General features: G+C 34.8%; 1 protein-coding gene across 2 annotated transcripts in view; it reads left to right on the plus strand.

The window, feature by feature from the left end:
- The window catches only part of TAFA2 (TAFA chemokine like family member 2), a 392,025-nt gene that overhangs the window by 261,467 nt on the left and 112,655 nt on the right, over positions 1-17,903 (plus strand). For both annotated transcript variants that reach the window (XM_045553466.1, XM_045553467.1), the window contains one exon: positions 1,395-1,501. In XM_045553466.1, coding sequence (XP_045409422.1) covers positions 1,396-1,501 — 106 coding nt within the window. In that variant the 5' untranslated portion in view covers position 1,395. The remainder of the gene's footprint in view (positions 1-1,394; positions 1,502-17,903) is intronic.

Consider the following 17,903-nt stretch of genomic DNA (forward strand, 5'->3'; position numbering starts at 1 on the left):
CCTCATAAATAAATGCAGATGGATTTGATTTCATATCAGTTTTGCTTATCCCTTAGCTAGGGGTTAATATAAGAATTTTAGAATTAGACAATTCTGAGTTTGAATTTTTTTTAATTTTTATTTTTTTATTTCAGCTCATTATGGGGGTACAAAAGTTCAGGTTATATATATTGCCCATCCCCTCCCATCCCCCCGAGTCTGAGCTTCAAGCGTGTCCATTCCCTAGACAGTGCTCATCACACTCATCAAGTAGGTATAACACCCATCCCTTCCCCCCAGCCCCCACCTCTGTCCGATACCCAATTGGTGTTATTCCCAAATGTGCACTTAGGTGATGATCAGGGAAACCAGTTTGCTGGTGAGTACACGTGGTGCTTATTTTTCCATTCTTGGGATACTTCACTTAATAGAATGAGTTCCAACTCTCTCCAGGAGAACCAAAGAGATGCCATATCACCGTTATTTCTTATAGCTGAATTTTTATTATTTCATGAAATGTGACCTTAGGTAAATTTCCGTATATGAAATATTTGTCATATATGGAATCTCATATATTGTCACATATGAAATGAGGATGGACATACCTACATGCCAAATTTGTTCTGAGGAACAAATGAAAGAATGTATAAAGTGCTGGAGAAAGCAGGTGGTGAACTTTTATTATAGTTAGCTATTATTTTGTTCTAACATTGTTTGGTTTCCTGAGTCTGATGGGCTCAACTTGAAAATGTTAATTTGGTATTTTTCATTCTGTTCTTCCATTTTTCTCCTACTTCTGATAAAGTACAGCAAGATGGATTCCAACAACATTGTGTCACCCATAGCAGAATTGTGTGTATTAGATGGGTCAGGTTAGTTTGCAATAAGGAAGGTATGTTACCACATGATTTTTTTAAAAAGTACATTAAGAATAATAGATTTGAAGTAACTTTATTCTGTGCAAGAATTCATCTAAGCAGTTTTATCTAAACTGTTTACCTTAACCATTTGACTTGGCATTGAAGAAGGAATATTTAGGAAAAAAACCAAAGTAATAAGGTATTTATTTAAAGATTATTCAAATGACTGTAGCTTGGATTTTGTTAATAAATTAAATCTACCTTTATATGAAGAGAAAAATCATAATATTTCTTAACTGATTTAGGCTATTAAGTGGATGAAGAGTGACTGAGCTGGTCTTTAGCTACTTCTTGCATCATACCAAGGTACTTTGGAAAACTTTTATTTTCTATGCTTATAGATTATATACAGTGAATAGCATTTTAAATACAAGTAATAAAATTTTCAGGCATCCAGCGGTTAAGGTGTTATGGAAGGCTTTAAATGTAGCACAATTATAATGGAAAACCAATGATTTCCACATACTTAGGATTTTTTTTATTTTTATTTTTCAGGATGAGTAAGAGATACTTACAGAAAGCAACAAAAGGAAAACTGCTAATAATAATATTCATTGTAACCTTGTGGGGGAAAGTTGTATCCAGTGCAAACCATCATAAAGGTAAGCTCTTCTGTTTTCTTTCTCAACTCTTATATCTGTGGAAGATGACTCCCCTTAACACAGACTGTTGTGTTCTGTCTCCACTTACCAGTTAAATTTTATTACATATAGATTTTCCCTGGCAATTATCTTTACATAAAAATGCAGAGTTATCCTTAAGACGGCTTTGATAGGGAAAACATGATACTGCCAGAATTACTGCCATTTCTGCAAATAGTGTTCAAAGAAAATGAAATTGTATATCTGCCTTTCCTTCTCTTTTATGATGGTGATATCAAAGTGTTAAAAATGAGTTTCAGATGCACTCATCCTCATAAAGAAAGCACCTTGAATAATATGTATATTAATAATATGTCTATTTGTAAATTTTCTTCCAATGCTCTTTGTGGATTGTATTTTTTTATGCCAGAGTACCACTTTGACCATCATTAACACTACCCCTTGTATGGTATTCAGCAGGCTCAATTCTGCCATAGAACAGAGCAAGAATATTTGTTCTATACGTGTGTTCAGCTTGACAGTGGAAAATTATGCTATTTCTGTTCTCTTTCTTGGCCATAAGACTCAGTATAATGAATAACTGCCTTCTCTAAATGAATTAAAATGGGGCTATTTCCGAACTGTCCCTACCATAATCAAGTATTCATAACCTGAGAAGTCAATTAGATTTTTCTGTGAAATATGATTTTACAATTCAGTTCTCAGTATACTATAAAGTCTAGAGACTAGCAACTTACTTTCCTATTCTATTTTTGGGTGAAGGGGGAATTAAGACTGCTTTGAATTCTGTGACACTTAAATTAGTTGCACATGTCCATTTAATTAGCATTACACAGAACATTAACACAAGGGAGAGGAAAGATGTGGTATGAGGGACTGATGCCTATAAGACAAACCTCTTCCCTCTGTATTTCAAACCAAAGAGAGATATCATGCAAAACAGAATTTTATGAAGAGTTACTTCATATTTCATAATCCCATTTTCTATGCACAGTGTGTTTGTATGTGTAAACATATATTTTTTCTCCTTTTCTTTAATACAGCACACTGATCTACAAAGCAGACTTTAAATTCTCTTCAATAATTGTTTTCAGTGTAAAATTAAAAAGATGTTGAGGAGGACATTTCCCATGGCCCCAAATTGGCAACAATGAACCAGACCTCAGGACAACATTGTGTTAAATACTCACCTTTTATAAGAGCTGCAAATTGCTGGGGTCAGGCCCTGCCTTGGGCTTAACAAGAGAATACACACAATCCATTCTATCACCAGTGGTTGGTCACCCTCATATCCCTTGCCAGCCTATAAAAAATAATTGAGAGAAGTGGGGGGATTCATAGGAATTGTGGTGTCAGCCTGGCACAGCAAATGTTCATGATAAAGATATTTTCCCATCTCCAAAGCCAAGTTGTGGGGTCTGTAAGAGAATCACCAAGATTGCCTGTAGTGTATATTGCATACCATTGTTAAAGCTACTTTTAAGAATTTGTAAGTTGTGTTCTGTTCTATAGTAACTCCAGAACTAATATCTTTTCTTACATCTTGCCAGAAAATAGTCCTTGAACATGAGATATTACACATTGTGTCAGAAAACTTACTTAAATTGCTAAACCAAGTACATTACAGAAGACAGACTTTTTTTTTTGTCGTTTTGCTATTCCCTTTCCACCATGCCACTGATATTTTGGATAAAGATTTTATGAAAGATCTTTCACATCCTCTCTCCTTCTCTCCTTTCACCTTTCTTCTTTTCATTGTTCCTTCCTTTCTTTTCTTTATATTTTCTGTACAAAATGCTCTTTTTGTACAGATAGTATAAATAGCTCAAAATGAGCTATTTTACACATAAAATAATAAGTGTAATATATGTATTGTAAGCTTTTTGGATGATTGGCACCAGAGGAAGAAAGACGCAGAGTTGAAAGGGTTAAGTAAAGAGGTTTTATTGGAGTGTTCTAGGGTGAGGGTAACGGATCCCAAGGGAGGGACCCGGGTGAGGTTCCCGGCCCTGGGAGAAAGCGGAGCGCTCCAGAGACTCAGGAAGTCGCAGTTGTCTGGGACTGAGGCAAAGGTATTATATGTGGTGAGGGGCATAAGTGGAGGGGGGCTTGCTTTTTAGGTGCTTGTTCAAGTGGATTATCAAGTTCTCAGTAAGCAGGATGTCTCTGGGGCTGCAACAGGATGTCTCCAGGGTAAGGTAGACAGCGTGGGGGCTGGGTGTGCTGCCAGTCACAGGATGTGGGTAGGCCAGGTGCTTGTGGAGCTGACTCACTGCTTAGGGCATAGGGGTTTGTAGCAGGGGAGGGGGCTACATGGCCCCCCACCAACCTTACATATATAAGTTGTAGAACATGTTCACAAAATGAATACTAGTGTACTCACTATCCAAAAAAGACTGGGGCACTATCTCCCTAGGAATAAAGCCCTGACCTTGGAGAAATCTGGGGTGTATCTGACCCTTGGAAGGATATATTTACATTCTAAGTGGTTAGAGTGAGAACCTAAGATCCTTTCTATCTTGTTCTTGCTTATGTGATTTATTAAAAGAGTGCTCTCAGGAGGAGAGTCAGTGAAGCAGGATAGAGCAGGAGATTAAAAACTAAACACAGATAGAGTCTCATCTGGAATAGACTAGTATGGTTCTTTGGAGAAGCTCTGAAATGTGAATTGTTCCACAGAGATAATCCCTTCTTCAGAGAAAATGGATGGCCTTTTCTACACTTGTGTCCATTGGCCATTGGCTATTTGTCTGTTCCCCATGGCAGGGAGCAGCCTCCCTGGGGATGTGGCTCCTCTTTAGCAGAGGTAAGTCTCCAGAGAAGGGGGTGTCTATGAACTGTAATCAGCTAACATTTACAGCAAGTGGAGGAAAGGTACACAGCAGTTCACTCCTTGTAGCCTTCAGATCCACCTGCTTCTCACTTACGGTCACTCCATCCAGGCAAAGCTTATTCAAGATTCTGGTTGGTCACAGTTTCCAAGAAAACTTTCTTGAGGAAGAATAGTGTGGGTGGTACACTAAAGCAGGTGGTATCAAGGCCATTATTAATACCAATTATCTTCCCCCGTCCCCTAGGCATTCTAGATTTTTCTCTACTTCAGCTAGTACTTCTACTCATGTAGGAGCCTTGCCTGATGTTTCCCTGAGAGTTCTGAACCTTGGGTTTCCATGCTCTTAATGCTATGGTTGTTGTACTTAATGCATTGATAGTTATAACTGGGCATGGGAATGCCATGAGATGCCCCAGTGAATCATTCAAGTGCCTAACATATTCCTGCCAGCCGCTAGTATACAATGTGTGCCCTCTTACTCATGGTTATCAGAGTAATTTACCTTATTGATTTTTAACTCCTCTATTTTCTTGCTAGTTTATAAGTATGAAGAGCCCAGACTGATCAGGCAACAGCTGTATCTTTATGTTGAGTGGGACTCTTACTATTTTCTCTGGTAAAAGCAGGAATAAGTACTACTAGTCTATTGGTCATTTCACAAGAATATTTCAGATTGAATATTTCTAATGGAAACATTGTTTACTCAGTGATTTTTGAGTACCCACAATAAGGGCTGAGAATATAGCAGTACATAAAAGAGACAAAAATCTTTGTCTTCATGGAGTGTTTATCCTAGAAGAGAGAAAATAGATAATAGAAAGGAAAATAAATCAAATGGTATGTTTTATGGTATACATGCTCTGGAAAATATCTAAAGGAAGAAAGAGGCATAGAAAGTATTCAGGAGGGATTATAATTTTATATAGGTCTTTGGGTAAGATCTAAAGTTTCCAATGGAGCCAGCTAGGGGAATATCTGGGGGAAGGGTGTTCCAGGCAGAGCAGCAATAGGTACAAATGCTTTTGAGCATGCCTGGAGACTATTAGAAACAGCAAGGCGGATGGTGTGCCTAGGGCAGAATGTGTAAGGGAGAGAGTGATAGGTCATTACAGAACAGGTAAATGTCGAAGATGTAAGAACTGAATAAATAAATAGCTCTATGAAAATACCCTGTTCTCAAGAGCAATCAAATGGAGAATTGTGTTAGTCCATTTTCTGAACATGATGTGGGAACACTGTAGAAATCTAGACCATTTGGACTTGAAAAACCAGATATCTGAAAATAAGAAATTGTTGTCATCTTCTTAATAAAATCTTCTGTGCTTTGGGAACCAATAGTCCCTCACACACAGACAAATAAGTTTACTGCTCAAACTGCCACAGAAAGATTCTGCCCTGAATTCTTACAATTATATTGAGCTGGGTATTTTGGGGGAGATTAACTCAGAGTATTGTGACAGCCAGTCAGAAAATAGAAGCAGTATTTCCTCCTTGGAAGCAATTACGTTAGGTACAGCTTCTGCTATTGGGGATCGGAGAGGAAACATTTTAGTTTAGGACTCCAAGTTCCCAACAGAAAAATGTAGTCATTAATCTTAGAAGGCTAATATGTTTTCTCATCTTTTCTTTTCCTACCCATCACATCCAAACTAAATCTCAAAAGAATGAGTCATCATTGGGTATTTGGGTTGGAAAAGGATTTGTATTTTGTGTGAAAGAGATATGTGCAGGTGAGAGTTATACAAAAATCAAACCCCAAAAGGTTTGATATTAGCTAAGGTTGAATATGTTATAGTCATTGTAATACATGGTATTAATCTGAGTTAGCACTTTTGATTGAATGGATTTTTAAAAAAAAAAACCCAAATTTTAAAGTTTTATTTTATTTTTAATTGACACAAAATAATTTTATATATTTAGAGATACAGTGTGATGTTTCAATACATGTATACAATATGTAATGGTCAAATTTTAAAATAGTGATATTTAGTTGACAGCCTGGGTGGGGTAGCCACTAAAATTTTTTTTGCTAGTTCTTAATTTGTTTGTTGGTTCATTTGATAGTTTATTCATTCATCCAACCAACTATCTAGGAAAAAAATATATGTTGAGTGTCTATTAAGTGTTGGGCCTTAGGTCAAATTCTAGAGATGCAAAAATTGAGCAAAACAGACGTGACCTATTCCCTAGTGGAACTTATAGTATCGTGGGGAAGAAAAACATCAATCGGATAATCATACAAATAAATATTTAATTACAAATGGTATTACAGTGCTGTAAACAGAGTATTTCAGGATGGAAAAAGTGTATAAACTTTAAAATGCGTGGTAGGGATTCTAGGGAAGAGACATTGGAGCTGAGATCTGAATAGGGACTGACCGTTGGGTAGGCATCCAGGCAGAAGCAGCCACCTATGGAAGGTGCTGGGACATGAAGGAAAGAATTCTCTGAAGCTCAGAGAAGATTAGCTAGAGAGCAGAGAGCAAAGAAGATGGTGGTACAGATCCTTTGGGGACATATCTAGAATGCTAATTTTCTTACAGTTAAAATGGTTTCATCATATTTAGCTGGCGTAATACTAGGTTCATCTGGGCTGACTTACAGCTCATGTACAACAAAGTTTAAGAGCACTAATTTATAATTCATAGTGTTTTAAGAATCTTGTTGATGAAAACAATTGGATCAATGTCCTAAGAGAAAGAATAATGTCCAGAACATAAAGTGACCATATTCTGAACTTTTAATAACACATTTTATTATGTGTTTTATTGAATTTTCAAAGTAATATATGTTTATTTGAGAAACTTTGGGAAGGAAGAGAAATATCAAGAAATATAAAGTTACCCATAATGTTTCCACATAGAAATTATTAAATGTAGAGATCTTTCACCTCCTTGGTTAAGTGTATTCCTAGGTATTTTATTTTCTTTGTAGCTATTGTGAATGGTATTAAGTCTTTGATTTGACTCTCAGCTTGACTGATACTAGTATATAGGAATGCTACTGATTTGTGTACATTCATTTTGTAACCTGAGACTTTGCTGAATTTATTTATCAATTTCATGAGTCTCTTGGTGGAGTCTTTGAGGTTTTCTAGATATAAGATCATATCATCAGCAAAAAGCAACAGTTTGACCTCTTCTTTCCTGATTTGGATACCCTTTATTTCTTTCTCTTTCCTGATTGCTCTGGGTAGGACTTCTAGCACTATGTTGAATAGAAGTGGTGACACTGGGTACTCTTGTCTTGTTCCAGTTCTTAGTAGGAATGCTTTACTTTTCCCCATTTGGTCTGATGTTGGCTGTGGGTTTGTCATATATAGGTTTTACAGTCTTGAGATATGTTCCTTCTATGTCTAGTTTTGTTGAGAGTTTTTATCATGAAAGGATGCTGAATTTTGTTGAATGCTTTTTCTGAACCAATTGAGATGATCATATGGTCTTTGTTTTTGCTTCTGTTTTTGTGGTGAATCACATTTATTGATTTCTGTATGTTGAACGATCCTTGCATCCCTCGGATGAAGCCCACTTGTTTATGGTAGATTTTTTTTTTTTGATATGCTGTTGAATTTGGTTTGTTGGTATTTTGTTAAAGATTTTTACATCTATATTTATAATGAATATTGGTCTCTAGTTTTCTTTTTTGTGTATCTTTTCCTGGCTTTGGTATCAAGATGGTACTGGCTTCATAGAATGAGTTGGAAAGGATTCCCTCTGTCTTGATGTTAGGGAATAATTTCTGCAGTATGGGCACCAGCTATTCTTTGTAGGTCTGGTAAAATTTGACTGTGAATTCATCTGGTCTGGGACATTTTTTTGTAAAAAGATTTTTTATTACTCCTTCAATATCATTGCTCATTATTGGTCTGTTCATGAGTTCTATTTCTTCCTGACTGAGTCTTGGGAGGTTGTGTGTTTCCAGGAATTTTTTCATTTCCTCTGCATTTTCAAGTTTATGTGCACAGAAATTTTCATAGTATTCACAGATGATATTTTGTATTTCTGTGGTATAAGTTGTAATATCTCCTTTTTTTTATTTCTGATTGAGATTATTTGGGTCTTTCCTCTTCTATTCCTGGTTAATCTATCAAGAAGTCTATCAATTTTGTCTTTTCAAAAAAGCAACTTTTTGTTTCATTGATCCTTTGTATTTTTTTGTTTGTTTTCTATTTTGTTTAGTTTTGCTCTGACCTTTGTTATTTCTTTTCTTCTGCTGGCTTTCGGTTTGGTTTGTTCTTTCTCTTCTAGTTCCTTGTCACACGTCATTAGATTGTTAATTTGTAATCTTTCTGTCTTTTTAATGTATGCATTTAAGGCTATGAATTTTCCCCTTGGGACTGCTTTTGCTGAATCCCATAGATTTTTGCAGCTTGTTTCCCTTTTGTTGTTCAGTTTAAAGAGTCTTTTGATTTTCACCTTAATTTCATTATTGACCCAATAATTACTCAACAGCAAGTTGTTTAATTTTCATAACTTTGTGTAGAATTGAGTGTTTCTTTAGGAATTGATTTCTAATTTTATTTCACTGTGGTATGAGAACATATACGGTATGATTTCTATTTTTTTTTAATTTGTTGAGATGTGTTTTGTGGCCTAAGATATGACCAATCTTGGAGAATGTTCCATGTGCTGACAAGAAGAATGTATATTCAATAGTTTTGGGGTAAAATGTTCCATAAATATCTGTTAGGCCCATTTGTTCTAGAATCCTGTTTAAGTCCAGTGTTTCTTTATCTATTTTCTGCTTCGATGATCTCTCCAGTTCTGTTGGTGGAATGTTGAAGTCCCCAACAATTAAGATGCTGTTTATCTCTTTGCTTTTACCTAGTAGGGTTTGCTTTAGGAATCTGGGCACTTCCGTGTTAATTGCATAAATATTTAGGATTGTTATGTCTTCTTGTTGAATTGTTCCCTTTACTATTATAGAATGACCATTTTTGTCTTGTTTTACTATTGTGGATTTAAAGTCAATTTTATCTGATATGAGAATAGCTACACCTGCTTTCTTTTGGTTTCCATTTGCATGGAATTTTTTTTCCATCCCTTCATCTTGAGTCTGTATTAGTCCTTGTGGGTTAGATGTATTTCCTGAAGACAGCAAATACTTGGTTGTGTTTTTTCATACGTTCAGTCTTCAGTGGGGCACTCAGACTGTTCACATTGATTGATAGAATTGGTACGTGGGATGATGTTCTGTTCATCCTATTGGGTGGTACGTTATTACTTTGTTTTACCTCTTGTGCTATTGTTTTATATGAGCTCTGAACTTTAGCTTTTGGGTGGTTTTACTCTGGGAGTACTCTGGGAGGTGAAAGATCTCTACAAAGAGAACTATGAAACATTGAGGAAAGAAATTGCAGACAACACAAACAAATGGAAAAACATATCATGCTCATGGATCAGGAGAATCAACATTGTTAAAATGTTCATACTACTCAAAGGGATTTACAGATTCAATGCAATCCCCATCAAAAAAACAATGTCATATTTCAAAGGTATAGAAAAAATAATTCTACACTTTATTTGGAACCAAAAAAGAGCCAGAATACCCAAAGCAATCTTAAGCAAAATGAACAAATTGGGAAGCATCACGTTATCAGACTTCAAACTATACTACAAGAATATAGTAACCAAAACAGCATTGTACTGGCACAAAAATAGAGACATAGACCAATGGAACAGAACAGAGAACCAAGATATAAAACCATTTACATACAGCCAACTAATCTTTGACAAAGCAAACAACAATATACACTGTGAGAAAGAACCCCTATTCAATAAGTGGTGCATGAAAATTGGATAGCCACATGCAGAAGATTGAAACAGGATTCATATCTCTCATCACTCACAAAAATTAATTCAAGGTGAATAACAGACTTAAATCTAAGACAGTATACAATAAGAACTGTAGAAGAAAATGTTGGAAAACTCTTCTAGATAATGGCCTAGGCAAAGAATTTATGTAGAAGACCCCAAGAGCAGTCAGAGCAACAACAAAAATAAATAAATAGGACTTGCTTAAATTAAAAAGCTTCTGCCAGCTAAAGAAACAGTCAACAGAGCAAATAGCCTACAGAATGGGAGAAAATATTTACAAGCTATACATCTGATAAATGGCTAATGACCATAATATACAAAGAACTCAAGCAAATCAGCAAGACAAAAAAACAAACAACCCCATTTACAAGTGGGCAAAAGACATAGTTTTCAAAAGAAGACAGACAAATGGCCAATAAACATGTGAAAAAATGCTCAATATCACTAATTATCAGGAAAATGCAAATTAAAACCACAATGAGATATCACCTTACCCCTGTTAGAATAGTTTTCATCAAAAAGTACAGAAACAATAGATGCTGGTGTGGATGCAAAGAGAAAGGAATGTTTATGCACTGTTGGTGGGAATGCAAATTAGTACAATCTCTATGGAAAACAGTATGGAGATTCCTCAAAGAACTAAAAGTAGGCCTACATTTTGATCCAACAATCCCACTACTGGCTATTTACCCAAAGGAAAAGAAGTAATTTTATCAAAAAGACACCTGCACTCAAATGTTTCTCACAGCACAATTCACAATTGCAAAGATGTGGAATCAACCCAAGTGTCCATCAATACATGAGTAGATTAACAAAATGTGGTATATGTATACTAGAGAATACTACACAGCTATGAGGAAGGATGAATTAAGGCCTTTTGCAACAATTTGGATGGAACTGGAGACCATTATTCTAAGTGAAGTATCTAAAGAATGGAAAAACAAACACCACATGTACTTCCTATTATACTGAAACTAACCAATGAGCACACATGTGCACAGAAGGAAGTAAAACTCAGTGGAAATCAAGTAGTGGGGAGGGAGGAGGAAGGAATGGGTGAAAACCCACCTAACAAGTACAATGAACACTATTTGGGTGATGGGCACACTTATAACCCTGATTTAAGCATAACAAAATTGATACATGCAACCAAAAACATGTATACCTCTGTAATATTTTGAAATAATTAAATATATAAATAAATAAATGATTAATTAAATAAATAATAAAAAAGAAATTATTAAATGGCGTTTGGGTGTATTTTCACCTGGTTAATTTATAAATGTATTATAAATTTGAGAGCATGGTCTTCGTTAATTAATTTGTTTATTCATACATTTATTGACACAGACTAATTGTAAGAGATTATGCTGCCTTGAGTTAGTGATTCTGCTTTAAACCATGCAGATAAAGTTGCTATTTTCCTGGAATTATGCTTCCTTATTTTTTCCTTCTATTTTTTTGTGTTAAGATATCTCATGCTTACATAATTGTGCATAAAACACACATGTATACTCCAAAATAAATGTAAAGCAAATAACTGCAATTGTCAAACAGGACAAGAAATAGTATATTGTCACTCAGCCCTTCATATGTATTTTGTTTCACATGCAAAATTCCTCCAGGATCTATTAATATTTCTAGAAGTAGAATTTCATGGGTTATATGATAAGCACATATTCAACTTTACTTTTATTTTCCACTTAGCAGTAAATGATGCATATTTACCATTGTATCTTAAACTTATCCATAAACATATTTTAATTGGGGTGTATACAAACATTATATAAATATATAAATTTCTTAAAAGAATCTTTATTTTTAGATTTTTGAGACCTTTTTTGTTAATACTAATATAAAAACCTTTTGCAATAATTTTTGTTTACATTTAGTATTAATTTCCTTTAGTACAATAGTTAAAACAAATGAGAGCTTCTGGGGTTAAGAAGACTGAAATGGTTAGGTGTGTATCATTCAACCTTCAGTCAGGAAAATGTAAATTACAGGAGGGTAGTTTAAAATAGAGAATTGGTGACAAAAAAGTGTTGAAAGCGCTGGAGATGGAAATAAGAAATAGTGATACTATTACCCAGCCACTTGTAACTTTCCAAGGCTGTTGTTGCCCCTGGAGGTGGAAGAGCAAAAAGCAAAGCACTGTTATTTAAAGCCTATGGTTGTGTGTGCTGCTGAGGTTGATAAACTCTGCTGCTGCTTTAGGAATCACTTCTACTGCCACTGAGCAGGAAACCAGAAGCCATTTCTCTCAGGATACTGCAAGAGTCACCTAGGAGGATGAATGCTGCCAACATTGCTAGACTCTTTGCTAATGCTGCTAAAGCCCACAGGCATTCATGCTATCCTACCTTAGCCCTTTGGAAGCCAAAAGCAGGAAAAAAAAATAGGTGGCTCTTTTTTCTGTCAGTCTTCCTATCTTATAAGTGCCTTCTTCTTAAAAGCGGACTCCAAGATAGAATTCAACATACAAGAAATTTACTAGGGAAAACACCACTGAAGTATAAAGGGAGATGGTACATGAGTAGGAGCAGGTGAGCCTTAAGACCATGATGAGGGTTTGGCACCTGTAAAAAAGAGAAACAAAGAAGGAAGATCAAGTAGGAAGACCCTCAAATTTCAGTGTAGTTCTGAGTAAGTCTTGGTCAGGACAATTGGATTGGGCTCAGTCCCTGAGCAAAGGTTGCCATTAGAGGGAGTTTCATAATGAGCAATGAAGGTCTTCTAATGGGCAGGCTGTAGTATTTCTGTCATGCTTAGTCACGGGCTGGTAGCAGCACAGAGAAAGTACGGCCTTGGTGGGATCTTATGATGGATCCACACATGGGGCAACTGGAAGCCATCAGTCAGCTATGTTCTTTGCAGTGGGTTCTTTTGAGAGATCTAAGCACACAACGTTGTGGCTGCCACAATTCCATGGACAGAAGAATCTAACCAGAAACCAGCTGGCAAGGTAGTCTGGGAAATCTACTATGTCAGCTTCCAGCCCCCTTCAGTACAGAGAGAAATTTAGAAGGGTAAATGTTTGAGAAGAAATTGACAAATATCTGCTACAAGAATATTTATACATAATGTCTAATCCCTTTTTATTTTCTCACAGAGGTACATAAAACTTCCCATCTCACTACTATGAAAATATTGGCTACTAATTGTTTTTAAAAAATTAAAAATCTTTGTTAAATTAGGTCCATACATAGTGTCTGATTTATATTTAATTTATACTTTTGAACACTAATAAGTGGATAAAGTTAACTTTAAACTATTTTCATTTTTTATTATTTGTATTATTCATCAATTTCTTTTCTAATTCAATGTTTTTATTATTGATCAGTTTGATAACCTTATATCATTCTTAAAGCTTTGTCACTTTCATTGTATATTTTCACTTTATATATTTTTAAAATTTAATGTTTATATATTTCAGAATATAAAATACTATAAACTGTTGTATGAGAAATTTGAAAAATATTTAAAAATCTAAGAAACTTTAAAATACCTGTAATCTCACTACACATATACCATTAACTCTCAAATATTATTCATATAATATCTTGTATCTATAGATTTGTGTTCTCCTTTCTCACATCATTTTATTATGAGAATTTCTTCATATTTCTTGTAAAAATATTTAACTATACTATATTATTGAGTATATGAGCTGTTTATTATTTTTCTTTACTAAAAGTAATGCTGCAATAAGTATTCATCTGTAAGTTTGTTTTTTCTCGTATGTGTTTATTTACCTAGGTGAGATTTGGTGAGGGAATTAGTAGGTCAAATGTCTTAATATTAAAATATTATTATGTTTTCTTAATGATATTTTTAATTATAAAAAATGATTTGTACTCATTTTAGAATATTTGGAGAATATAAAATAAGCACTAATAAAATAAAAATGATCTATGACTCATAAAATGTTCATTTGTTAACATTTAAACATGCTAAAATGTATGCATTTTGATATAAGTTGCCAAGTTGCAAACATCCCAATTTACATTCCTATCAGCAGGGAACGAGAGTGCCTGTATTTACAGACCCTTGTCAATCCTGAGATTGATCATTCTATTTAATCTTTGCCAATTCCATCTTGTTAATTTGCAATTTTAAATTACTAAAGATGATAAATAAATCTTTTATTTGTTTATTGACCATTAATATTTTTATTAATTACCTTTTCATGTATTTTATCCATTGTTTTTATTAGCAAACATTGTTTTCCTTATGGCTTTATAAAGAGCTCTTTATAAATGATTAACACTTAGTCTGTCCTGTGTTACCTGTACCTTAAATTTTACATAGCCAGTGCCTTAGCATATAGTGGAGGAGCACAATTTCAGAGGCCCAGAAAATCTGAGTTTTAATCCAGGCTTGTCCCTTTCCTAGCTGGAGGTAATTTTTTTGGGAGGAAGGAGGGCAATATGAATACTTTTAAGATAGTTTCTTACCCCTGAAATTAAAAAATGTCCATCTATATGTATGTGTGTGTGTGTGTATATGTTTTTCTGTTAATTATTGAGTGAATCTTTTCAAGCTCAGGTTTCAGTTTTCTAAGAAAGCCTTACTTTTATTTTGCCTTTCATACTTTTATTTTTTTGTCCTGTTTTTTTCCCTCCCCAGGAACATTTAGTATCTAAGTTGGATCATGATTTTCTCTTTTCTCTATCTATCAACCTTTTTCTCAGTTTGATCTTCATTTTTGGAGATGCTTTTTCTTATTTCCTTTCTCATATATTAAGCTGATAATATCATCATTGGTTAGGCATTTTTGTAATTTGATTCTAACCTTTATTTCTTCTAATGTAATCTCTTTTTGGATAGCTCTGAAGCATCTAGCAGAGTATATGATCAAGAATTTTTTTAAAAAAATGTATATTTTTACTTTAAAACTCTTTTGCCTGTAGTCATAATGCAGAAAAATAGCTAAATGATAATATCTTAATACTGTTGGGTGAAATACAAATATACATGTTAAATAAAGAGCATATTTCAAGTATATGCTGTAGAATGCTATCTCCTTTCTCCCATTCCTTTTGTTCTGGGTCAAAATTTTTCTTCAGCTTTCCTGAGTATTTAGAACTCTTTGGGGAAATATAATAAGTAAGCCCATGTGTGAAACAGGCTAGCCACAGTCAGGACATGTGCCAAGGCAGTAGCCTTGCTCAGGTACTAGATGTTCAGCAGGAATGTGGTTAGAGGAAATAGAATATCTGGTACTTTATGCCTCTAAGCTCATTAAGACATACCTCTAGCTCTTAAGAGAAGGGGGACACGGCATACTTTTCTATGGCTGAAGGAAGTGTTTTCAGCTGAGTCAGGCTTAGGGGGAAATAGAAGGAGAGAAAGCAAAAATGTCCTCAGCTTATTGCCAAGAGTCTAAACACAGACAAGAATCTGAGCCAGGTTCACCTAGGTGTCCATTTCAGGTTAAAAAGACAGTATGAAGATGGTAGGCACTTTAGTGAGAATAGCCTTCAATGTGTCTGTCCCTTGGGTCACACTGCTGCAGCCTGAATTGGTTTTCCTTGATGTCTCCTGTGCATATGTCATCCTAGAATCTCTCTTCATCATTGTCCTGACAATGATCTTTTCCTATCTCTTATAAATATTATAATAATACCTTTCCAGGCTCTCATATCTTTGTTTTTTTCAGTTTACTCTTTAATTTTTTTGAAGCAATCTCCTAGCTGTTTCTTCAGAAAAAAATAAATGGGAAATTTATTTTTTAAGACCTTGCTGTCTGAATATATCTGTATTAGACTCTCATATGTAAGTGGTAGTTTGGCTAGGTATAGAGGTCTATGGAGGAAATCATGTCCTGTGGAAGTTTGAAGATATTTCACTATTATTTTCGTACTTGTGGTGTTACTGCTGTGAAAGTCTGAGATAATTCTTATTTCTAATCCTTATTCTTTGACTGTAACTCTTTTTTTCCTCTTCCTACTCTTTGCTTGACTCTGTTCTGTAATTTTAAAATGATTTATATATTGATGAAGTTCCATTATCATGAACTGCTGAGCACTGAATTATTGGACTCTTTTATCTGACAATTCATATCCTTCAATTGTGAGCATATTTCTGGAATTATTTAATTGAATATTTTCTCCCCTCTTTATTTCTGTATCTTTTGTTGGTTGGCTGTTTGAGCTCCTGAACTTGTCTTCCAATAGTCTTATATTTCTTCTCCTACCTTCATCTCTCTCTGTCTTTTGCTACACATTTTTGGAGGAGATTTATTCATCTTTATTGACCAAATCTGTGCAAAATTTTGTATCTTCTTTTTGTACTTTTAATATCTAAGTGCTTTTTATGTTTGTTTTTTGAGCGTTCTTCTGTACCCAATTTTAAAATATTTCTACTTGCATAGTCTCTCTTTCTTCCAAGATTTTGTCCCTGCTTTGTTATTTTGGTTTATATCTTCCATGCCAGAAGCTTTCCTCAGATAAATGATAATTCCAAACTGTCTGCTCTGAAAGCTCTGAGCATGTCACTGGGACTTGTAAAATTTGAGATTTAATGTAGGACGATGTGGCAAGGATTTTATTGGAGTACCACCAATGTTAGTATATTTAGGTTTTCTCTTTTGGATTAGCCAGTTTCCTAATATAAGAATCCTTTACTTTTTGATTTAGAATGTCAGAAAGCTGAGAGGTTAAAGCAGTTAGGGTAGGGTGTATATTTCATGTTCAGTGTTCTGTAGCTTTTTAGTTCCTTTGTCTTCAGTATGGTGCCTAGACCCTCTATTTTGTCTTGTGTTTCCCAGTGCAGAGACCACTTCTGTTTCTCTTTCAAATAAAAATAAATACATTAAAAACCCATCAACCTTTTAGCAGGTTGGTGGATGTGCAGCTGCCCCGGACATGAAATGATGGAGAGTAAACAGAGATTTAATTGCTTCTCAGGCAGTTTTCACAAATTCTCCCAACTATAACCCTTAACCCCTCACTCCTTCCAGAATGGACCTGTTGCTTCTAGTCCCCTATTCTTTTGAAAATCCTGTGCCACCAGTCTAGAAATTCTGCTATCTTGAGTCCAGTAAGTCAGTTCCAAGATTTTGTTGCCATTGCTTCTTACTTAAATGCGTATTTTTCAATCCTCATGTTAAAAAAGAACATACTAATGGTATTTTTAATTTTGCTATTTTCTTTTAAATTTTTTTATACTCTTCCTTATCTTGTCACTCTTTCTTTTATTTCCAGCTCCAAATTTCCTCCTTTCCAGTTCCAAATTTTTACTCTGCACTCTGCTGTTATAGCTCATCTTTCATCCTTGGTTTGAGCGAGTCTATGTTTCTTGAACTACATGGAAGTACAAAGCAGAAACTTTGTGTATTTTATTTTTGCTTCTTGTAATATTTTAAATTTTTCCAACTTATTAAGGTATGATTGACAAGTATATGATTGATTGCATATATTTAGGGTATACTGTGTGATGTCTGATAGGACTCTAGTACTTACTCATCTTATAGCTGAAGATTTGTACCCTTTGACCAATATCCTCTTCTCCACCCCCAACTCTTGTAGTATATTTTTAAATGATGCTATGATATTGCTTTTAGAGTACTATATCTTTCCCTGATTTAAAAATCTTTTTACAGGCCTTGTTTTTATTCCTATTTTTCTCATCCTTTTCTATTATTTGTCCCAGATTTGCTCTTGAATTTCCCCCCCTTGTGTACACTTCGTTGGAATTCTGCTCTCAGAATATAAGTAGGGCATTCTGAAGCTGTGGCTAGTTCCACTAG

This window comes from Lemur catta, chromosome 6 (assembly GCF_020740605.2).
Source record: "Lemur catta isolate mLemCat1 chromosome 6, mLemCat1.pri, whole genome shotgun sequence".
Lineage (NCBI taxonomy): Eukaryota > Metazoa > Chordata > Mammalia > Primates > Lemuridae > Lemur > Lemur catta.